This window comes from Theropithecus gelada, chromosome 10, assembly GCF_003255815.1.
Source record: "Theropithecus gelada isolate Dixy chromosome 10, Tgel_1.0, whole genome shotgun sequence".
NCBI lineage: Eukaryota > Metazoa > Chordata > Mammalia > Primates > Cercopithecidae > Theropithecus > Theropithecus gelada.
This window is the reverse complement of record NC_037678.1, coordinates 69,004,677-69,028,494: the sequence shown is the minus strand read 5'-3', so window position 1 is coordinate 69,028,494 and position 23,818 is coordinate 69,004,677. Positions and strand designations below refer to the sequence as shown.

The 23,818-nt window shown below is 50.1% G+C and overlaps 1 protein-coding gene across 2 annotated transcripts; it reads right to left on the bottom strand.

Moving 5' to 3' along the window:
• Positions 1-243: 243 nt before the first annotated feature.
• PXMP4 (peroxisomal membrane protein 4) lies at positions 244-16,416 on the bottom strand. Of its 2 annotated transcripts, XM_025399050.1 has the most exons (4): positions 16,080-16,310; positions 9,199-9,261; positions 4,721-4,919; positions 244-1,305 (listed from the first exon to the last, which is right to left on the bottom strand). In XM_025399050.1, exons 1-4 carry the CDS (start codon positions 16,190-16,192, stop codon positions 1,042-1,044), a joined length of 639 nt encoding a protein of 212 aa, XP_025254835.1. In that variant the 5' UTR covers positions 16,193-16,310; the 3' UTR covers positions 244-1,041. The 2 variants fall into 2 exon arrangements, with proteins under 2 accessions (XP_025254835.1, XP_025254836.1); XM_025399051.1 differs by lacking the exon at positions 4,721-4,919 and having other exon boundaries at positions 520-1,305; positions 16,080-16,416.
• Between the last annotated feature and the right edge of the window lie 7,402 nt (positions 16,417-23,818).

Here is a 23,818-nt window from a genome sequence, read left to right as displayed (position 1 = left end):
ATCAAGACCATCCTAGCTAACACGGTGAAACCCCCGTCTCTACTAAAAAAATACAAAAAACTAGCCGGGCGAGGTGGCGGGCGCCTGTAGTCCCAGCTACTTGGGAGGCTGAGGCAGGAGAATGGCGTGAACCCGGAGGCGGAGCTTGCAGTGAGCTGAGATCTGGCCACTGCACTCCAGCTCGGGCAACAGAGCAAGCCTCCGTCTCAAAAAAAAAAAAAAAATGATTAGTCTTTTTTTTTTTTTGGTGAGACATGGTGTCACTGTTGCCCAGGCTGGAGTGCAGTGGTGTGATCTTTGCTCACTGTAGCCTTGACCTCATAGGCTCAAGTGATCCTCCCACCTCAGCTGGAACCACAGGTGATAGAACCCGGCTAATTTTTTTGTATTTTTTGTAAAAACTGGGTTTCACCATGTTGCCCACACTGGTCTCAAGCTCCTGAGCTCAAGTGATCCACCCGCCTTGGCCTCCCAAAGTTCTGGGATTACAGGAGTGAGCCACAGTGGCCAGCCTTCTACTTTTTTGTAACGTGGCTACTAGAAACATTTTAATTACATATATGGCTCACATGTTTCTATTGGACAGTGGGACTCTAGAACTTCTCCAATAGAACAACATCTGAGATGAGGAACTTAAGTGTTTTTTAAAAAGTATTTACAACCCACTGCCCACCAGCAAGGAGCCCTCTGTGATGTAAGAACAGTTGAAGAATGAACATTCCCACCAGAAAGAGATCTCAGGGCCCTCCTCTGAGCTCCATGACCCCTGAGGCCTAGAGAGTGGTGTGGCTGGCCCCAGTCTCACAGAAGTCAGCTGCACAGCTGGAACCAAGCCCTAGATTCCTCAGCCTGATTCGGCCACTCGTGCCACCATACAAAGGTACCCACTGGGATTTGAAAATCAGTGTTTTTACTTCAGCAAATGGAACCTGGATAACACCAGTTAGAGTCTGAGCTCCATGATCTTGAGAAGGCAGGATCCTTTGGGAGGGTCTGCATGGAGCCACATCTTGAGCCACAGCCAGACACCTCAGGGCTGCATTAATTGGAGGGGCGGCTCTTGTTATAGATGAGGAAGTCTGAGATGCCATGCCATACATTGCTGTCCTCATAGAGATAGGTCATGGAGGACTGCAGTGAGGGCTGCAGGGTGGATCGGTGATACTCAAAGAGCCACAGCACCAGCCCCCACACCACTGCGGTGAGCAGCGGGAACGGGTCCCACCTGGGTTCAGGGATGTAGCCCTTCTCTACAGCCAGGCGGCCCAGGGCAAACAGGACACGTGACAACAGGTACATGTTGATCTGCAAAGAGGGAATGATGGGAATTACTGGTGATCAGTAGTGATGTCCCTCTTTTGTTTTTGATATTAATAATTTGTTTCATTTCTCTTTTTTCCTGGCTATGGGTTTATTTTATTTATCTCTTCAAAGAATGAGCCTGGCTAAGGGTTTATTTTATTTATCTCTTCAAAGAATCAACTTTTGGTTTAGTTCCTTTTCTCTATTGATTTCGTGTTTTCAGTTTCATTGATTTCTGCACTAAATTTTTAATTTTTTTTCTGAGATGGAATCTGGCCCTATCGCCCAGGCTGGAGTGGGCTTACTGGATCTCGGCTCACTGCAACCTCTGCCTCCTAGGTTCAAGCGATTCTACTGCCTCAGCCTCCAGAGTAGCTGGGATTACAGGTGTCGTCCACTACGCCCAGCTAATTTTTGTATTTTTAGTAGAGATAGGGTTTCACTGCGTTGGCCAGGATGGTCCTGAACTCCTGACCTCAGATAATCCGCCCACCTCAGCCTTCCAAAGTGCTGGGATTACAGTTGTAAGCCACAGCGCCAGCCCATTTTCTGCACTAATTTTTATTGCTTCTTTTCTTCAGCTTACTTTGGATGTAGTTAAAAAATAATAATAATAATAATAAAAATAAAACTTTAGAGATGGGGTCTTGCTGTGTTGCCCCAGCTGTCTCAAACTCCTGGCCTCAAGCAGTCCTCCCGCCTCAGCATGCCAAAGTGTTGGGATTATATGTGACAGCCAATAAAAATTACAGTTAAAAAAAAAAATGGTTAAATTTTTTTTTCTTTTTTTTTTTTTTGAGACAGAGTCTTGCTCTGTCACCCTGGCTGGAGTGCAGTGGCACGATCTTGGCTCACTGCAACCTCTACCTCCCTGGTTCAAGCGATTCTCTTGCCTCAGCCTCCCAAGCAGCTGAGACTACAGGTGTGTGCCACTATGCCTAATTTTTTTGCAGTTTTTTTTTTTTTTTTTTTGAGAAGGAGTCTCGTTCTGTCGCCCAGGCCGGAGTGCAGTGGTGCTATCTCGGCTCACTGCAAGCTCCGCCTCCCAGGTTCACGCCATTCTCCTGGCTCAGCCTCCGGAGTAGCTGGGACTACGGGCGCCCGCCACCTTGCCCGGCTAATTTTTTGTATTTTTTTAGTAGAGACGGGGTTTCACCGTGTTAGCCAGGATGGTCTCGATCTCCTGACCTCGTGATCTGCCCATCTCGGCCTCCCAAAGTGCTGGGATAACAGGCTTGAGCCACCACGCCCGGCCATTTTTTTGCATTTTTAATGGAGATGGGATTACCGGCATGAGCCACCATACCTGTCCTAAAAAATATTTTTACAATTTAAAAATATTTAAGAAATTTGAGGGAGGCAAGTAGAGAGAGGCTGCTAACTTTGCAGGATGCCAAAGAACATTAAAAAACAACTAGCATTCCGCCAGGTGCGGTGGCTCACGCTACACTTTGGGAGACCAAGGGGGGCACCACCTGGGGTCAGGAGTTTGAGACCAGTCTGACCAATATGGTGAAACCCCATCTCTACTAAAAATACAAAAATTAGCTGGTATGGTGGCAGGCGCTTGTAGTCCCCCCAGCTACTCGGGGGGCTGAGATAGGACAAATGCTTGAACCTGGGAAATGGAGGTTGTTGCAATGAGCCTAGATTGTGCTACTGCACTCCAGCCTGGGCAACAGAGCAAGACTCTGTCTCAATAAAAACAAAACAGAACAAAAACCCAACAACTAGCATTTAGTCTCTTATTCATCATCATCTCATAGCAAAAGGGAATTTTAACCCAGAAAAAAGACAAGTCACAGAATGAGAGAGAGTTTTTAAGAGTGTATTAAGTTTTCTTTTATGAAAACCTTACTTCAGGGTCATTTTTTCCCCTCATTTCACTACAGAGTGGTTTTCAAAAACAATCTCTGCCCCAGAGAGCAGCACAAGCATTGATTTTTGGGAACCATGAAATTACAGATGGAAAAACTGAGAGGGAAATGACCTTCCAAAGTCACAGAGGGACTGGTGAGTCACAGACCTCAGACATGTAAAAGAGCTAAGAGCTTATCATCTTCATCACCTCCACCCCAACCTCTATACAGAACCAGGGCCCCCTCCCCTAGCCCCACCTCTATACAGAACCATGCCCGCTACCCCCACCCCCACTTCTACACTGAACCACGCCCCCTCCCCACTCCCATCTCTACACCGAACCAGGCCCCTTCTCCTACGCTTACCTCTATATGAAACCACGCCCCTTCCCCACCCCCACCTCTATACTGAACCACGCCTTCTTCCACCACCTCTACACTGAACCACGCCCTTCCCCCACCTCCACCTCTACACTAAACCACGCCCCTTCCCCCACCCACACCTCTACACTGANACCCTGAACCACGCCCCTTCCCCCACCCACACCTCTACACTGAGCCACGCCCCTTCCTCTACCTCTATACAGAACCACGCCCATCCCCCCACCCCTACACTGAACCACGCCCTTCCCCCATCCCCACCTCTACACTGAACACGCCCCTTCCCCCACCCACACCTCTACACTGAACCACGTCCCCTTCCCCCACCCCTACCTCTACACGGAACCAGGCCCCTTCCCCAACTCCCACCTCCACACTGAACCACACTCCTTTCCTGCCTCCTAACTCTACACTGAACCACACCCTATCCCCCACTCCTACCTCTATATAGAACCATGCCCCTTCCCCCACTCATAACTCTACACTGAACCACACCCCTTCCCCCACTCATAACTCTACACTGAAGCACATCCCTTCCCCGCCTCCTACCTCTTATCCAGAACCATGCCCTTTCCCCCACTCCCACCCTAATCCACAACCACGCCCTTCCCCCCACCTCTATATAGAACCACACCTCTTCCCCCACTCCTACCTCTACACTGAGCCATGCCCCTTCCCCCACGCCTACCTCTATACAGAACCAGGCCCATCCCCCCACCCCTACCGCTATACTGAACCACGCCCCTTCCCCCCACTCCCACCTCTACACTGAACCACGCCCCTTCCCCTACCTCTACCTCTATACAGAACCACGCCCCTTCCCCCACTCCTACCTCTACACTGAACCACGCCCTTCCCCCCACTCCCACCTCTACACTGAACCACACCCCTTCCCCCACTCCCACCTCTACACTGAATCACGCCCGTTCCCCCACTCCTACCTCTATACTGAACCATGCCCTCTTCCCCCACCCCCACCTTTACACTGAACCACGCCCTCTTCCGTCACCCCCACCTCTGTACTGAACCACTCCCCCTTCCATCACCCCTACCTTTGTACTGAATCACGCCCCCTTCTGTCACTCCACCTCTGTACTGAACCACTCCCCATTTTGTCACCCCCACCTCTGTGCTGAACCACGCCCCCCTCACCACCCCCACCTCGGGAGGATCTTTACCTGGCTGTTGATGTTATTGTTTTCTCCAAACACCAGGATACCCCCGAGGAAGGCCGCCAGGAATGCGTGCGCTGGGTAGGTCTTGCCTTGTATGCGGGACTGCAGGGCACGGAGACCCTTGTAGGTGAACACAAACCATGCCAGGTTCCAGGAGTGCATATACGTGGCCTGCAGGATGGCCCACAGCTTCTCCTGGAGGCTGCACAAACACAGGCGCCCCTGCCATGAGTGCAGGCTCGGCAGCCCCACTGAGCACTGGGCATGCCTAACAACCTGCCAAAGCGCTCAGAGTAATGCTCATTCAGTCACCGGCCTCTACCCTTCATGCTCTCTCCCCTGATTCAGGCCTTGACTCAGTGCCACTTCCCCAAGGAGACCTTCCCTGATCACCCTACAGAATAGAATACCCATCACATCCTGTCCTGACCCTAATTTTCTTTTCCTTCCTAGCTATGGTCACCACCCGACATTTATATGCTTGTTTATTATCTTCCCCCACCCCAGTAGCAGCTACAGGAGGGTGGTGTCTGGATCTGGCTTGTTCATCTGCAGGGCCTGGCACATAGTAGGTGCTTAATAAATGTTTTTTTGAGTAAAAATGTGAAGAAGTGAAGGAGTGAGTGTCTGCCATGTGTTGGATCTGGGAATACAATTCTGAGAAGAAACAGATCTGCTCGCTGCCCTCAGGGGCTTGAGATCTGCTGGGAGAGGAAAATGTGAAATAAATAATCACAAAAAGAACTTTGACCTTGACAAGAGATGGTGCTGGGATCTTCCTGATGAGGAGTCAAGGAGGTCAAGAGGGGAGGGGAGCTGCATCCCAGGCAGAGGGCTCAGCACGTGCCAGGCCCAGAGGAGGGGCAGAGAGTATGAGGAAAGGAGCAGAGAGAAGCCACAGTGGCCATGGGCAGAGAACCAGAGAGTTTGTGGGGAGGGTGCAGGGCAGAGGCAGTGGGGCCATGCTGAGTTTGGTCTTTATCCTGAGAAGTGAACATTTAAATAGAGGAGGCTATTCTTTTTATCCCTTAAAAATCACTAGAGGTCAGGTGCAGTGCAGTGGCTCACGCCTATAACCCCAACACTTTGGGAGGCTGTGCTGAGTAGGCGCCACTGCATTCCAGCCTGGGCGACAGAGAGAGACTCTACCTTAAAAAAAAAAAAAAAAAAAAAAAGTTACTAGGAGGCCAGACACAGTAGCTCACACCTGTGGCTCACACCTGTCATCCCAGCACTTTGAGAGGCCAACACGGGCAGATTCCTTGAGCCCAGGAGTTCCAGACCAGCCTGGGCAACATAATGAGACCTCGTCTCTATAAAAAAAAATAAAGAAAAAATTAGCCTGGTGTGGTGGCACATGCCTGTAGTTCCCACTACTCGGGAGGCTGAGGAAGGAGGTTTGCTTGAGTCTGCAGTGAACCATGATTGCGCAACAGCGCTCCAGTCTGGGTAACAGATTCCCTGTCTCTAAAAATTAAAAAAAAAAAAAAAAAAAAAAATCACTAGGGGGCAGGAAGGACAACACAGAGAAAGAGCAGAGTCTACTCCTCCCAATTCAGGAATGGCAAACTCAGGTGCTCTTTTTTTTTTTTTTTTTTTTTTTTTTTTTTGAGACTGAGTCTGGCTCTGTCGCCCAGGCTGGAGTGCGGTGGCCGGATCTCAGCTCACTGCAAGCTCCGCCTCCCGGGTTCACGCCATTCTCCTGCCTCAGCCTCCCGAGTAGCTGGGACCACAGGCGCCCGCCACTTCGCCCGGCTAGTTTTTGTATTTTTTAGTAGAGACGGGGTTTCACCGTGTTAGCCAGGATGGTCTCGATCTCCTGACCTCGTGATCCGCCCGTCTCGGCCTCCCAAAGTGCTGGGATTACAGGCTTGAGCCACCGCGCCCGGCCACTCAGGTGCTCTTAAAGCTCGACGAGGACCCTGAATGAGTGAGAGGGTCCACGGGGAAATCTTCCAGGTGGCTGGGGACAGCCGGGAGCAGCCGGCTGTCACCCCATGCAAACACAGGCCCCAGTGTTGCCAGTCCTAAGGCAGGAAAGCTCGATTTCCATGTGGAATCTACCAGTTTTTAAATGTTGGCACTAACCCTGCCTTCAAAATGTGTCTAGAGACTGACCACTCTTCTCACCTGCACCAGCACCACTGAGGTCCAAGCCCGACATTGGCTCACTTGCATCACTGCCACAGCCTCCTGGAGGGAACCTGCTTCTGCCCTTGGGTGGCCCCGCTCCCCTCCCCCCACACCAATCTGTTCTTAACCTGGCAGCAATTTTTCTTTTTTTTTTCTCTGAGATGGAGTCTAGCTCTGTTGCCCAGGCTGGAGTCCAGTGGCATGATCTGGGCTCACTGCAACCTCTCCTCCTGGGTTTGAGCGATTCTCTTGCCTCAGCCTCCTGAGTAGCTGGGACTACAGGTGTGCACCATCACGTACGACTAATCTGTTTGTTTATTTATTTTGAGACGGAGTCTCACTCTGTGGCCCAAGCTGGAGTGCAGTATCGTGATCTCGGCTCACTGCAACCTCTGCCTCTCAGGTTCAAGCAATTCTCCTGCCTCGGCTTTCTGAGTAGCTGGGACCACAGGCGTGTGCTGCCATGCCGAGCTAATTTTTGTATTTTTAGTAGAGACAGGGTTTCACCGTGTTGGCCAGGATGGTCTTGATCTCCTGACCTCACGATTTGCCTGCCTCAGCTTCCCAAACTGCTGGGATTACGGGCATGAGCCATTGTGCCCAACCTAATCTTTGTATTTTTTGGTAGAGACAAGGTTTTGCCATGTTGGCCTGGCTGGTCTCGAACTCCTGACCTCGAGTGTACCACCCACCTCGGCCTCCCAAAGTGTTGGGATTACAGGCATGAGCCACTGCGCCTAGCCTGGTAGCAGATTCTTAACCCTCACGCTGTTAACACGTAAGTCAAATAATGGTGCAGCTCTGCTCAAAATCTTACAACAATTTCCCATTGCACTTAAAGGAAAAGCCAAATTCCTCTCTATGACCCAAAGCTGGAGAGGACTGACCCAGGTCAAGCTGTGACCCGCCTCTCTGTCCTCTCTCCCCTTCAGTCCCTCTGCTCCAGCCTCCTCACACTTATCAGGCAGGATCCTACCTCAAGGCCTTTGCATTGGCTATGCCCGTGGCTTGGAACACTCTTTCCCCTCATATCCACCTGGACAACTCTGTCTCCTTCAAGTCTTTACTCCAATGTCACTTTCTTATAGAGGCCTTCCCTATTTAATTCTGCAACCTGTCCCCTCAGCACTTCTGATGCCCTTTCCCTTTTTCCCTGCTCTAATTTCACTTTTCCATAACCATATCACCTTCTAACATACCACAGACGCTCCTTACTAGGTTTATTTTCTGCCACCCCCTGCTAGAATGTCAGCAGGAGTCACTGCCTGTTTTGTTCACTGCTGTATCCCCAGTACCGAGAACAGTGTCTGGCACATAGCAGATGCTCAATAAACACCTGCTGAATACACATGAGTTCAGTTTTTTAAAAAATGACTTGGAGGACAACAAAAACAAAACAAACAAATAAATAAGATAAAAATACAAAATGAGCACATCTTGCAAGTTGGAGTTGGCCTGGAGGCTAGCAGTGCATGATTCCTGTACATTCTACGTGAGCCTGTATGCATTAAACACTAGACTGCAACCCGTTTTCTGAGAAGTGCCTTGAGGGAAGAGCTACGGGAAATGAGAGGAAGGTGAAGAGGCTTGAGCAAGAGACGAGAGATCAGGGAGCTTTGAGGAGGAAGTGATCCTCAGAGAACTGGTCTGGATTGCTAGGAGGGAAGTAAAGGTGGAGTGCGAGCCAAAGGCTCTCTTGGCGTGAGTGCTGCATGAGCAGACGTGTGCAGGTGGAGCTACACATGGCACGTGCATGGAATGGCAGTGAGTTCTGTGTGCCAAAGGCACCCCAGGGTGGACACAACAGGGGGTCAGCTGAGGCCAGACTGCAGAAGGCACTGAAGGCCAGGCCTGGAAGCTGGGCTTCCTTGGAGGGCACAGGGAGTTTTCAAGCAGGGATAATGGGATCACAGTTGGACTTTAGGGCCAGGCACGGTGACTCACACCTGTAATCCCAGCACTGTGGGAGGCCCAGGCAGCTGATCACCTGAAGTCGTGAGTTCAAGACCAGCCTGGCCAATATGGTGAAACCCCATCTCTACTAAAAATGCAAAAATTAGCCAGGCCTGGTGGCGGGTGCCTGTAGTCCCAGCTACTCAGGAGACTGAAGCAGGAGAATCGCTTGATTACCAGAGGCGGAGGTTGCAGTGAACCAAGATCACCACTGCACTCCAGCCTGGGCAACAGAGAGAGACTCCATCTCAACAACAACAAAAAACAAAAGAAAAAAAGAGTTGAACTGTAGGAGGCATGATGGGGGGGACAGGGTAGACCCAGCTAAGAAGCTACTACGACTGTCCTGGCACTGAGGGCTGACCACCTTCTCTCCCAGTTTGAGGGATGTGTACCTGCCATTCCGGAAGAGAAAGGTCATGACCAGTGCATGAGGGGCCCGGATTTTGGCTCCATAGCTGTAGAAACAGAAGAAAACAGTTACTATAACGTCACTGTGTTGCACTTTCTTTTTGGGCTCTCCTTTTGACTGCTTGTTCTCTCTCCCCATCCCAAATTCTGACACCACTTTGGGAGGGGAAATCATGCTGGATGCAAATCCTGGCTCTGATACTTCCGGGTAGTATGGCCTCAGGCGTGTCCTTTAACTTCTCTGAGCCTCAGTTTCCCCACCATAAAAAGGGATGTTATTTTTAATTATTCAACAACAGAGCCTCATTCTGTCTCCCAGGCTGGTGTGCAGTGGTATGATCATAGCTCACCGCAGCCCTGAACTCGTAGGCTCCAGCGATCCTCCAGCCTCAGCTCCCTGAGTAGCTGAGACTACAAGTGTGTGCCATCATGATCAGCATAAAAAGGGTTGTTTTTTGTTTGTTTTTTGAGATGGAGTCTCGCTCCGTCACCCAGGCTGGAGTACAGTGGTGCAATCTTGGCTCACTGTAGCCTCCGCCTCCTGGGTTCAAGCAATTCTCCTGCCTCAGCCTCCCAAGTAGCTGGGATTACAGGCGCCAGCCACCATGCCAGGCTAATTTTTGTATTTTTAGTAGAGATGGGGTTTTACCATGTTGCCCAGGCTGGTCTGGAACTCCTGACCTCAGGTGATCCGCCAACCTTAAAAAGGGATGTTAAACGTCAGAGGGCTCGTTGTAATTTCTTTTTTCTTTTCCGAGACAGAGTCTCTCTGTCGCCCAGGCTGGAGTGCAGTGGTATGATCTTGGCTTACTGCAACCTCTGCCTCCCTGGTTCAGGCAATTATCTTGCCTCAGCCTCCTGAGTAGCTGGGATTACAGGTACACGCCACCACGCCCGGCTAATTTTTGTATTTTTAGTAGAGACAAGGTTTCTCCACGTTGCTCAGGCTGGTTTCGAACTCCTGACTTCAGGTGATCCGCCTGCCTCGGCCTCCCAAAGTGCTGGGATTACAGGTGTGAGCCACCATGCCCGGCCGTATAATTTTGATGGAAGGAGATGGTACATGTAAAAGGTCCACCATCCTTGCTCAACTGGCTTTGTGGAATTGCTCCCTCTGCTCCATCCTGACATTCTCACTGCAGCCAGTCTCATCTTTTTTTTTTTTTTTTTTTGAGACGGAGTTTTGCTCTTATTGCTCAGCCTGGAGTGCAATGGCGTGATCTCGGCTCACTGCAACCTCTGCCTCCCAGGTTCCAGCAATTCTCCTGCCTCAGTCTCCCAAGTAGCTGGAATTACAGGCATGTGCCACCATGCCCGGCTAATTTTGTATTTTTAGTAGAGATGGGGTTTCTCCCTGTTGGTCAGGCTGGTCTCGAACTCCCAACCTCAGGTGATCCGCCCGCCTCAGCCTCCCAAAGTGCTGGGATTATAAGCGTGAGCCACCCTGCCCGTCCTAGCCAGTCTCATCTTTGAAAAACATCAATCTCATCACATCACTCCCAGCTTAAAATCCTCTAACATCTTTCCACTACTCACAGAACAAATTCCAAGCTCCTCCCTGCAGCCTTGAAAGTGCTACAGCCCCTGGTCAATGCTCCCACCTCACCCCAGAGCCCTCCTCTGCTGCTCCAGCCACACTGTCCTTCCTGGACTGCGTCTGACACATCAGGTCCTTCTCTGCTCCTGGCTTTGTCCTGGCAGTTCCCACTATCTGGCGTGCTCCTCCCCAGTCACCTTCCCTCAGCCTTCCAGTCTCAGCTGGGCCCTCTGTAAAGGCCTTCTGATACTCCAGCCTAGGTTTGCGCAATTTTTCATTGCCACAGATCCCAAAACTTCTCTCCAGCACTTCATCTTCCCAGTTTAATGACTCAGCTGTTAACTATTTATTCTATTATAATGATCGCTTTCCTGTGCTAGACTGTGGGCTCTGTGAAGACAGGGAATGTGTCTGGCTTGTCATCTGCATAGTCCCTAGCACCCCACATGGTACCTGACAAATAACATGTGCTTGATAAATAACTGTTGACTGACCGATGCCAGAACAGCCCTTACCCATGACAATGTCATTTCTAGAAGGTTCTATCTTCAGCTTGGCTCATCTTAAAGTTAACAAATTCCCTAAAACAGCTGTTAGGTAACACTATACCTCTTTCTAACTATTATACAAAGGAGGACCTCAACTTTGTAAAAAATGCATTTATAAAAAGGCTGGTACTTTGGAAGGCTGAAGTGGGCAGATCATTTGAGGTCAGGAGTTTGAGACCAGCCTGGACAACATGGTGAAACCCTGTCTCTACTAAAAATATTACAAAAATTAGCTGGCTATGGTGGCGGGCACCTATATTCCCAGCTACTCGGGAGGCTGAGGCAGGAGAATCTCTTGAACCCGGGAGGCGGAGGCTGCAGCAAGTCGAGATTGTGCCACTGCACTCCAGCCTGGGCAGCAGACTAAGACTCTGTCTCAAAAACAAAAATAAAATTTAAAAAACTGGAAGGAAATATGCCACTGTTATTAGCAATGCCCACTGCACTGGAGGAATATAAAATTTATTTTTGCTTGCTTTTTAAACTTTTCTATACTTCCAAAATTATCTGTGATTAAGCATTGCTTTTAAAATTATTAAATATTTTAAATGTTACATAATTGCCTCCTTTTAAGATTCAAACCTCTTCCCCCACCCCTCCTTTCTCCTCCTCATTTAGGGATCTAGGAATGATGTGACCATGTTTACTTTCATTGTTCTTTTTTTTTTTTTTTTGAAACGGAGTCTCGCTCTGTCGCCCAGGCTGGAGTGCAGTGGCGCGATCTCGGCTCACTGCAAGCTCCGCCTCCCGGGCTTACGCCATTCTCCTGCCTCAGCCTCCCGAGTAGCTGGGACCACAGGCGCCCGCCACCTCGCCCGGCTAGTTTTTTGTATTTTTTAGTAGAGACGGGGTTTCACCGTGTTCGCCAGGATGGTCTCGATCTCCTGACCTCGTGATCCGCCCGTCTCGGCCTCCCAAAGTGCTGGGATTACAGGCTTGAGCCACCGCGCCCGGCCTACTTTCATTGTTTTAACTATACTCAAATGAATAGTAGAAAGACAGTGGTATTTGGTGCCAAAGCCCTGCCATGTTTTGCTGTGTGAACTTGGATAAATCAGTTAACCTCTCTGAACCTCCCTTTTCCCATCAACAAAAGGTATTCTCCATTTTACAGAATGGCTTTTGGCAGTTACGCACATGTAGAAGTTCCTAGCTCAGTCAATATTAGTATCTCTTCTTTTTTTATTCTTTATTGGACAACTCCATCCCTACCCCTATCCCTGACTAAGTTCTCCAGGTACCGACCCTGGTCTTACCAGGCTACAAGGTCTAAAAATCCTGGACAGCCCCCTTGAGACAATGGTCATGAGCCACATACTATTGTCTCCCCAAATATACATGAATGTTCACTGCAGGCTTGTTTGAAAAAACAAAAGACTGGAATCAAATCTGTGTCCAAGGCTGGGTGCAGTGGCTCATGCCTGTAATCCTAGCACTCTGGGAGGCCAAGGTAGGAGGACTGCTTAAGGCCAGGAGTTCAAGACCTGCCTGGGCAACATGGTGAGACCCCATCTCTACAAAAAATAAAAAATTTGGCCAGGTGCAGTGACTCACGTCTGTAATTCCAGCACTTTAGGAGGCTGAGGTGGGTGGATCGCTTGAGCCGGGAGCTTGAGACCAGCCTGGGCAATGTAGTGATACTCTGTCTTTATAAAGAGTATGAAAAATTAACTGGTGTTGTGCACCTATAGTCCTAGCTACTTGGGAGGCTGAGGTGCGAGGATTCCTGGAGCCCAAGAGTTCAAGGCTACAGTGAGCTATGATCACACCACTGCACTCCAGCCTGGGTGACAGAGCAAGACCCCATCTTTAAATTAAAAAAAAAAAAAAAAAAGGCCCAGCACGGTCGTTCACGCCTGTAATCCCAGCACTTTGGGAGGTTGGGGCAGGTGGATCACCTGAGGTCAGGAGTTCAAGACCAGCCTGGCCAACGTACCGAAATCCCATCTCTACTAAAAATACAAAAATTAGCTGGATGTGGTGGTGCACACCTGTAATCCCAGCTATTCAGGAGGCTGAGGCAGGAGAATCGCTTGAACCCAGCAGGTGCAGGTTGCAGTGAGCCGAGATAGTGCCATTGCACTCCAGTCTGGGCAACAGAGCAACACTCCATCTCAAAAAAAAAAAAAAAAAAAAAGAATGAGGCAACTTTATGCACACTGATATGGACATACAACTTATTAGAGCAAGGTGTACAGATGTGTGTGCAGCACAGCAATAACTGTGTAAAATGAGGAAATTATAAATCCAAAATTATTTCAACATAAAACTTTTTAAAAAGATGTGTGGGGATGCCGGGTGCAGTGGCTCACACCTGTAATCCCAGCATTTTGGAAGGCCCAGGCAGGTGGTCACGAGATAAGGAATTCGAGACCAGCCTGGCCAGCATGGTGAAAACCGTCTCTACTAAAAATACAAAAAAATTAGCCAAGCATGATAGCGCATACCTGTAGTCCCGCTACTTGGGAGGCTGAAGCAGGAGAATTGCTTGAACCCGGGAGGCGGAGGTTGCAGTGAACCGAGTGAGATCACACCACTGCACTCCAGCCTGGGTGACAGAGCGAGATCCTGTCTAAAAAAACAAAAAAACAAAAAGGGCCGGGCGCGGTGGCTCACGCCTGTAATCCCAGCACTCTGGGAGGCCGAGGCGGGCAGATGACGAGGTCAGGAGATCGAGACCATCCTGGCTGACATGGTGAAACCCAGTCTCTACTAAAAAATACAAAAAGTTAGCCGGGCCTGGTGGCGGGCACCTGTAGTCCCAGCTACTCAGGAGGCTGAGGCAGGAGAATGGCTTGAACCCAAAAGATGGAGCTTGCAGTGAGCCGAGATCATGCCACTGCACTCCAGCCTGGGCAACAGAGCAAGACTCCGTCTCAAAAAAGAAAAAAACTTGGCAAAAGGGTCACTGATGATTAAGCAATAGCTGACATAATCTGGCCAGAACCAGTGGGAACCAGTTCTACCTGACTCTTGAGTGTCCATGGGAGCCAAGAGCCTGGCACTGGGGCCAGGCATCCTTGGGTTTGAATCCTGGCTCCAACCCTGACCAAGTGCTGTGGCCATGAGCAATGGGTCTACCTCTGAGCTATAGCCTTTTCATCTGGAAAATGGGGACAATGGCAATTCTGATCTTGCACACTTATTCATTCATTCAATAAATATTTGAGAAACTACTAAATACCAGGTGCTAGTAATACACCAAGGAACAAAATAGATAAGTTATGGCCTCATGAAACTTACTTTCTTTTTTTTTTTTCTTTTGAGACGGAGTTTCACTCTGTCTCCCAGGCTGGAGTAGAGTGGCCCAATCTCGGCTCACTGCAACCTCCACCTCCTGGGTTCAAACAGTTCTCCTGCCCCTCAGCCTCCCATGTAGCTGGGACTACAGGCACATGCTACTACAACCAGCTAATTTTTGGTAGAGATGGGGTTTCGCCATGTTGGCCAGGCTGGTCTCGAACTCCTGACCTCAGATAATCCACCTGCCTCGGCCTCCCAAAGTGCTAGGATTACAGGTGTGAGCCACCGTGGCCAGCCTGTGCTAAGCATTTCACACATATTGACTCAATCTTGATAGTGTAAGTACTAGTACCATGCCCATTTTACAGAAATTGAGGCTTAGAGAGGCTAAATGACTTCCTCCAGATCACAGAGCAGGTGGGACCAGGGTTCAAGCCAAGGCATCCATATCCTCCCCACCATCCCACGTTGCCACTAGGATGCCAATTCCGGGGGCACAAACCACTTTCTCTGGTTTGTTCTCTACTTTGTCCCGGGTTCTGGCACTATAGGACCTCAATAAATGGTGGCGGCCGGGCGCGGTGGCTCACGCCTATAATCCCAGCACTTTGGGAGGCCGAGGTGGGCGGATCACGAGGTTAGGAGATCGAGACCATCCCAGCTAACACGGTGAAACACCGTCTCTACTAAAAAATACAAAAAATTAGCCCGGCGTGGGGACAGGCGCCTGTAGTCCCAGCTACTCTGGAAGCTGAGGCAGGAGAATGGTGTGAACCCAGGAGGCAGAGTTTGCAGTGAGCCGAGATTGTGCCACTGCACTCCAGCCTGGGCGACAGAGCGAAACTCTGTCTCAAAAAATAAATAAATAAAATTAAAAAATAAAAATAAAAATAAATGGTGGCTGTTATGCACTAGGTTTAAAGGAGGCTGAGCTCCCCTCTAGGCACCTGCCAGGGCAATGACCCCAAGACCTCCTCTCTTGCAGGTAAAATGCCAGGATAGTTGCAGCTTCTTTTACATTCATTGTCAGTCCCAGGAGCCCCCTTAGCCAAATGGGACTTGGCGCTGGAGTCCCACAGGTGAGGAGTGAGAAGCAGGATGCAAGTCCATGGGCAGCTTCATGGGGACAGTATAAACAGGAGGCTTCTGCCTGCCAGCTAGAGGCCAGAGCCTAGTTCCCCATTGTGCAAATAGGGCCGTTGAGGCCAGTCAGGCCCAAAGGCACACCGCGAGGCGAGGTGAACTGAACCCAAATAAGGGGATACAGGAGCTGGCATGGGAGGAGGTCAAAGCAAGAGGGCCAGGCTGCAAAGGTTGGAAGACCCAGAAAATGTGCAGTGGGAAACCCAGTTCAGGGCTGGGAAGGCGCGCAACCCAAAATCCAGCTCCCATTGCATAGATAGTGACCTCCGAGACTTAGAGACAAAAGAGGACTGCTCCAGGGCACACAGCACTGCGGCGTCGGACTTTGAACTCGCGCCTCCGACCCCAGCCAGGACATCCCTCAGCCCCAGCCCGGCCCGATGGCCCCACTCACACAGCCCCGTTCCGGAAGCCCTTAAGCACGGCCAACGCAGCGTGGTAGCGGCGCTTGCGCAGCAGTGCGTTGACGGCTACAAGCAGAGCCCGCAGCTGCGGCGGGGCTGCCATAGTGCGGGCGGCGCACCGGCTCGGGGTGCGGAGCTGGAAGCGCACTGACAGCCCGAGGGTCCAGCTGCAGCGCCCACAGCCCCTCGGTAGCGCCGCCAAGTCGTGGCGTCTATAAGCTGTTTCTGCCGTCACTCATGCATGGAAGGCCAATCAGAGAGCGTACTTGTGTCATGGGGCAATAGCACTCATCGAGATAGTTGTCTGACTGGAAGAGAAAGGAAAGCCTGTAACCAATCACAGTGGGGTCCGCCCAAGGACACACACACACACACACACACACACACACACACACACACACACACACGATTTGTCCAGTCAGAAGGCATTTTCCCTTGGGCTATTTTCGGTTCACTAGTGGGTTTGGAAGGAGGCGTGTACTTGGAAGGAGGGCTCCAGAAGGAGGAGTCGCCCTGCTTAGAGCTGAGATGGGCGACAGGTGATGATACAGGGAGGAGCAGGTCCCCATCCGACTGGGGTATCCTTTACCATAGCGATCTTCTCAGAGTGTCAGTCACATGGCCCCTCAATGGCTTCAATGTACGTATGTATGTTTTGAGATACAGCCTTGCTCTGTCACCCAGGCTGGAGTGCAGTGGCGCCATCTGGGCTCACTGCATCCTCCCTCCCCCAGGGTTCAAGCAATTCTCCTGCCTCAGCCTTCTGAGTAGGTGGGACTACAGGCACCCACCACCATGCTCGGCTAATTTTTTGTATTTTTAGTAGATTACAGGTGCCCGCCACCATGTCCAGCTAATTTTTGTATTTTTAGTAGAGATGGGGTTTCACCATGTTGGCCAGGCTAGTCTCGAACTCCTGACCTCAGGTGATCCACCTGCCTCGGCCTTCCAAAGTGCTGGGATTACAGACGTGAGCCCAGCCGGCTTCCACTTATTCTTAGAATCCAAACTCCTCCCCAAGACCCAGGAGAGAAGACGTCCTGTGATCTGGTCCCTGCCTCTCCCTCTGACCCCACCTTCCAGCACTTGCCACCTCACTGCTCCCCAGCCAAATGGCCTCCCTTCTGTTCCTTGGGCCAAGAACCCTTCTACCTCAGAGCCTTTGCACTGGCTGTTTCCCCGCCTGGTATTTGCCATCCTGGGCTCTTCCCATGATGAGCTTCTTCTCATCCTTCAGGTTTCAGCTCAAATGCCACCTCATCAGAGAGACTTTCTGAGACACCCAATTTGAAGTAGCATTAGAGACAAAAGAGGACTGCTCTGACTCATTACCCTGGCTCTTTTTTTTTTTTTTTTTTTTGAGACTCAATCTATCGCTCAGGTTGGAGTGCAGTAGTGTGATCTCAGCTCACTGCAACTCCTGCCTCCCAGGTTCAAGGGATTCTTCTGCTTCAGCCTCCCGAGGAGCTGGGACTACAGGCGCACACCAACACGCCTGGCTAATTTTTGTATTTTTAGTAAAGATGGGGTTTCACCATATTGGCCAGGCTAGTCTCAAACTCCCGACCTTGTGATCCGCCCGCCTCAGCCTCCCAAAGTGCTGGAGTTACAGACATGAGCCACTGTGCCCGGCAACCCTGGTTCTTATGTGTTTTTTTTCTTTCACAAAACTTTTGACACTTTGGACTTACTTGTTTACTACGTGTTCATTGTCCATTGCCCTTACCAAACTGTAAATTCTATGAAGGAAGAATGTCTCAATTTCTGCTATAACCCCAGCACTGGGCACATGGTGGGTACTCAACACTTGCTTGTTGAAGCAACACATAGTTTTGGGTTGTCATCTCCCAGAGCATTGATGGGTGACATTAACATATGATGTCACTCACTGTGTGGAGTTGTCACTGAATAACAGCTACACATTGAGTGGTGGCTGTGACTTGTGAGGGTGTCCCCTGGGACTTGGGCCATATGGTATTTACCAGTGATATTATTGCCTCGGTGTCAGGGGACAATTTCAGAGGTCAATAAAGGAGGGAGTTGTGCTGGGCCTATTTTGTCACTGAAACTGGGTTTTCTGGGATTTTTCTTTTGTAATGGTAGGCTACTTTATTCAGTTAATCCTTCCTCTGAAGATAATGACTATGTTAGACAATATATTAAAATATCCTCTTAAAAACACTGAAGTTCCATGACTGGGCGCACTGGCTCATGCCTGCAATCCCAGCATTTTGGGAGGCCAAGGCGGGCGGATCACTTGAGGCCAGGAGTTCAAGACCACCCTGGCCCACATGGTGAAACCCCCGTCTCTAAAAAATTAAAAAACAACAACACACACACACAAAACAAAAACAAAAACAAAACAAAACGCTGAAGCTCTGCCAGGTGCAGTAGGTAGCTCACGCCTGTAATCCCAGCACTTTGGGAAGCCAAGGTGGGTGGATCTCTTGAGCCCAGGAGTTCGAGACCAGCCTGGGCAACATGGCGAAAACCCATCTCTACTAAAAATACAAAAATTAGCCAGGCCTGGTGGCACACACCTGTAGTCCCAACTACAGGCGTAGGAGGATCACCTGAGCCTGGAGAGGTCAAGGCTACAGTGAGCGGTGATCACGCCACTGTACTCCATCCTGGGTGACTGAGTGAGACCCCGTATCAAACTGAAGTGCTTAAAAGTACGAGGAATGGGCCGGGCGCGGTGGCTCAAGCCTGTAATCCCAGCACTTTGGGAGGCCGAGACGGGTGGATCACGAGGTCAGGAGATCAAGACCATCCTGGCGAACACGGTGAAACCCCGTCTCTACTAAAAAATACAAAAAACTAGCCGGGCGAGATGGCGGGCGCCTGTAGTCCCAGCTACTCGGGAGGCTGAGGCAGGAGAATGGCGTGAACCCGGGAGGCGGAGCTTGCAGTGAGCTGAGATCTGGCCACTGCACTCCAGCCTGGGCGGCAGAGCGAGACTCCCTCTCAAAAAAAAAAAAAAAAAAAAAAAAGTATGAGGAATGTGGCCGGGCACGGTGGTTCACGCCTGTAATCCCAGCACTTTGGGAGGGTGAGGCGGGTGGATCACCTGGGGTCGGAGTTCAAGACCAGCCAGACCGACACGGAGAAATCCTGTCTCTACTAAAAATACAAAATTAGCTGGGTGTGGTGGCATGTGCTTGTAATGCCAGCTACTCAGGAGGCCGAAGCAGGAGAATCGCTTGAACCCAGGAGGTGGAGGTTGCAGTGAGCCGAGATCATGCCATTGCACTCCAGCCTGGGCAAGAAGAGCGAAACTCCATCTTAGGGAAAAAAAAATATATATATATATGAGGAATGCTCAGGCCAATTATGGAGTGAAAGCTGGTAACCAGATGGTTAACAGGAAGAGTGGGATATTGGAGCACCAAGGCTACTTATGACATGAGGGCATTTACCAATATTAAACCTGCGAGTTTCAGCTTGTCAACCACACAGGGCAAGGGGGACACAAGTGAAAATCCAGGGCCTCCCAAGGTGGGCAGCCAGATAGCAGATCTCCTCACATTAAGCTGAACCCCCAAAGGGTGCCACCCTCAAGTCTAATGTGAAATGAATCCACTGTACAACCCTCACCATCAGCCCCAAGGAACTACAGAAAAGGCTGCCTTGGGGCTAAGCAGAACAGTTGAAGGAGAAGGAAAGAGGATTTTTTTTTTTTTTTTTTTTTTTTTTTTTTGGGNATCTTTGAGCTGAAAGCTGAATGACAAGTAGGTGGCAGGAAGAAAGGGTGAAGACTGGGAATGGTGAGGTGTCTGTGGCCTGGTGGTTTGGCCTCGACTAGGAAAGAGGATTTTTTTTTTTTTTTTTTTTTTTTTTTTTGGAGACGGAGTCTCGCGCTGTCGCCCAGGCTGGAGTGCAGTGGCGCGATCTCGGCTCACTGCAAGCTCCGCCTCCCGGGTTCACGCCATTCTCCTGCCTCAGCCTCCTGAGTAGCTGGGACTACAGGCGCCCACCACCGCGCCCGGCTAATTTTTTGTATTTTTAGTAGAGACGGGGTTTCACTGTGGTCTCGATCTCCTGACCTTGTGATCCGCCCGCCTCGGCCTCCCAAAGTGCTGGGATTACAGGCGTGAGCCACCGCGCCCGGCCAAGAGGATTTTTTTTTTAAAGCTCTTTCTTAGGAAGTTGTGATCGTTGATGAGTTTTTTTGTACCCCAGGGAGTAGAGCCTGATATAATAGATCAAGAAAGCTCAAGCTACGAACTGGGAACCTGGTTTGAGATGATAACCAAATAGATGTGCTCCCCAAACCCTTGGCAAAAAGGAAATACAGGCCGGGCGCAGTGGCTCACGCCTGTAATCCCAGCACTTTGGGAAGCTGAGGCAGGTGGATCACCTGAGGTCAGGTGTTCGAGACCAGCCTGGCCAACATGGTGAAACCCTATCTCTACTAAAAATACAAAAATTAGCTGGGCATGGTGGCGCACGCCTGTAGTCCCAGCTACACAGGAGGCTGAGGCAGGAGAATCGCTTGAACCCAGGAGACGGAGGTTGCAGTGAGCCGAGATCACACCACTGTACTCCAGCCTGGGCGACAGAGCAAGACTCCATCTCAAAAAAAAAAAAAAATTGTGCTTACAAAATTTAAAACTTAAAAAATCAATATTGGGAGCAAAAAGCTATTTATTTAATGGCAGATTTGAAAAGGAACCCAACAGAACTTCTAGAAATCTACTTCTACTGGTCCCATGAAGAGTCAGTCACTAAGTCCTGACACATGGCCCGGCATCAGAAGGTGTTTGGAAACTATCTGGTTTTGCAAGTTCTTCCTGGGTGCTCTCTTTTGCTAAGCCCTTTCTCACGTAGATAAATAAGTTTCTGCCCTCAAGGGGCCCCGCACAGTGCTAAGGGTAAAGAGTTGCAATAATGGGGACACTTATTGTCTGGTGACTATTTTAATTTTACATAACTCTGAGTTCCTCAGGGCAGGGCCTGTTTGTTCACCTTTGCCCAGTAAGCACTTAGAGAGAGTAGAGTACTGAGTACTGCCTGTGTGCCAGGGATTGTTTTCTGAGTGCTTTCTTTTCTTTCTTTCTTTCTTTTCTTTCTTTCTTTTTTTTTTTTTTTTTTTGAGACAGAGTCTCGCTCTGTCATCCAGGCTGAAGTGCACTGTGGCGTGATCTTGGCTCACTGCAACCTCCGCCTCCCATGTTCAAGCCATTCTCCTGCCTCAGCCTCCTGAGTAGCTGGGATTACAGGCACCCACCACCACGCCCAGCTATTTTTGTATTTTTAGTAGAAATGAGGTTTCACCATGTTGGTCAGGCTGGTCTTGAACTCCTGACCTCAAGTGATCCCTCACACCTGGACCTCCTAAAGTGCTGGGATTACAGGCGTGAGCCACGGCACCCGGCCCTAACCTTTTTTTTTTTTTTTTTTTTAAGACAGAGTCTTGCTTTGTCGCCCAGGCTGGAGTGCAGTGGCATGATCTCGGCTCACTGCAACCTCCGCCTCCCGGGTTCAAGTGATTCTCCTGCCTCAGCCTCCTGAGTAGCTGGATTACAGGTGCCCGCCACCACGCCCAGCTAATTTTTTTTTTTTTTTTGTATTTTTAGTAGAGACAGGGTTTCACTGTGCTGGCCTGGCTGGTCTTGAACTCCTGACCTGGCTGAACTCCAAGGCCCACCTCGGCCTCCCAAAGTGCTGGGATTACAAGCGTGAGCCACCGTGCCCGACTGGACCTCATTTAACCTTAATTAGCTCTTTATTTATTTGTTTATTATTATTATTTGAGACAGAATCTTGCTCTGTCACCCAGGCTGGAGTGCAGTGGTGCATCTGCCTTCCGGGTTCAAGTGATTCTCCTGCCTCAACCTCTTGAGTAACTGGGATTACAGGTGCGCGCCACCATGCCCGGCTAATTTTTGTACTTTTAGTCGAAACGGGATTTCACTATGTTGGCCAGGCTGGTCTCGAACTCCTGACCTCAGCTAATCCGCCTGCCTCAGCCTCCCAAAGTGCTGGGATTACAAATGTGAGCCATCGCACCTGGCCCCTTAATTAGCTCTTTAAAGACTCAGGTTACAGTTACATTCTGAGGTACTAGGGACTAGGATGTCAACATATGAATTTTACAGGAAAGACACAATTCAATCCATAACAGTCACATGCTTTGCTGCTTACTATCAACACCAACCAACCTAACAAGATGTCAGGACCCAGCATTGCCTTGTGTGTCAGCACGTTCTTCCCCTTGTGGGGACTCAGCTGGGAGTCTGATTTCACCTTGAGATTCTTCCCTCCCCATAGAGAAGTTAACTTTTCTAGGGTGGCTGGAGCACTCATTGTGGAGTGGGACATTGGGCATTTCCCACTCTCCCTCCTCCCTGCTTGACCCTTTGCCTGGAATTATTACATTACTTACCCCAGGAGTCTCTAAGCTGTGATTGGATTCTGTTCAGCACCAATCAGGTAGCCCCAAGGGAATTGGACATGTGACTGATAAGTGTTTGCTGGATGAAGAGATGCCAGTTAGGGGTGGAAAGTTTGGAGTGGGGGCAGCCTGACTGGGGAGCCTGCCAGAGGTGGGGCTCTATGTCCCTGAAACTCATTCAGTTGTTTCATCGGTCAAGCTTTCAGTCAAGCATTTCCCAAGCTGCCTCTGTGCTAAGCCTTGGGGTCCAATTTGTGTGTGTTAGGGTTCTTTTTTGAGATGAAGTCTTGCTCTGTAGCCCAGATCTCGGCTACAAGTAGCTGAGACAACAGGTGTACTACAGGCATATCTAGCTCATATCTCGGCTTGCTGCAGCCTCTGCCTCTCGGGTTCAAGCGAATCTCCTGCCCCAGCCTCCCAAGTTGCTGGGATTACAGGCACGCACCATCATGCCTGGCTAATTTTTGTATTTTTAGTAGAGACAGGGTTTCACCATGTTGGCCAGGCTGGTCTTGAACTCCTGACCTCAGGTGATCTGCCACCTGGGCCTCCCAAAGTGCTGGGATTACAGGCATGAGCCATGGTGCCTGGCCAAGCTCCTGTTGTTCTAGGCATTTTAGCAAGAGAGAACAGCATGTGCAAAGGCCTGCAGAGAAGATGAAAATCTACTCTGCATATGCACCTGGTGGTATGGAAATATGCGGGAAGCTGCCAAGGCTTAAGTTAGTGACTCTTTTACTGTCCAGTGCCTCTCATCACCCTCAGAATAAAACCTCCACCTTCCTGTGGCCCAGTCCATCTCTCTATCCACATCTCCCTCTACCCATACATCACTTGTTACCCTCGGCTGCCCCTTTACAGTTCTTGGCTTCCTTTCATTTTGGCCTCAGGGCCTTTGCACTTGTTGGTCTGTCTGCCTTTCTATTCTCTTTTCACATTGCTGACTCCAGCTCATTTCTCAGGTCCACTTACTCAGACAGGCTCCCCTTGGCCGGGCACGGTGGCTCAAGCCTGTAATCCCAGCACTTTGGGAGGCCGAGACGGGCAGATCACGAGGTCAGGAGATCGAGACCATCCTGGCTAACACGGTGAAACCCCGTCTCTATTAAGAAATACAAAAAACTAGCCGGGCGAGGTGGCGGGCGCCTGTAGTCCCAGCTACTCGGGAGGCTGAGGCCGGAGAATGGCGTGAACCCGGGAGGCGGAGCTTGCAGTGAGCTGAGATCCGGCCACTGCACTCCAGGCTGGGTGACAGAGCGAGACTCCGTCTCAAAAAAAAAAAAAAAAAAGGCTCCCCTTGACCATTCTGTCTAAAAGTAGCTTCCCCTCCTT

Bases quoted from the DNA above. Each gene is read 5' to 3' on its own strand.
- PXMP4 (XM_025399050.1), bottom strand. From the start codon at position 16,192: ATGGCAGCCCCGCCGCAGCTGCGGGCTCTGCTTGTAGCCGTCAACGCA. The intron at 9,262-16,079 runs GTGAGTGGGGCC...CTGTTTCTACAG, and splicing joins GGCTTCCGGAACGGGGCTGT to CTATGGAGCCAAAATCCGGG. The intron at 4,920-9,198 runs GTACACATCCCT...GTGTTTGTGCAG, and splicing joins TTTCTCTTCCGGAATGGCAG to CCTCCAGGAGAAGCTGTGGG.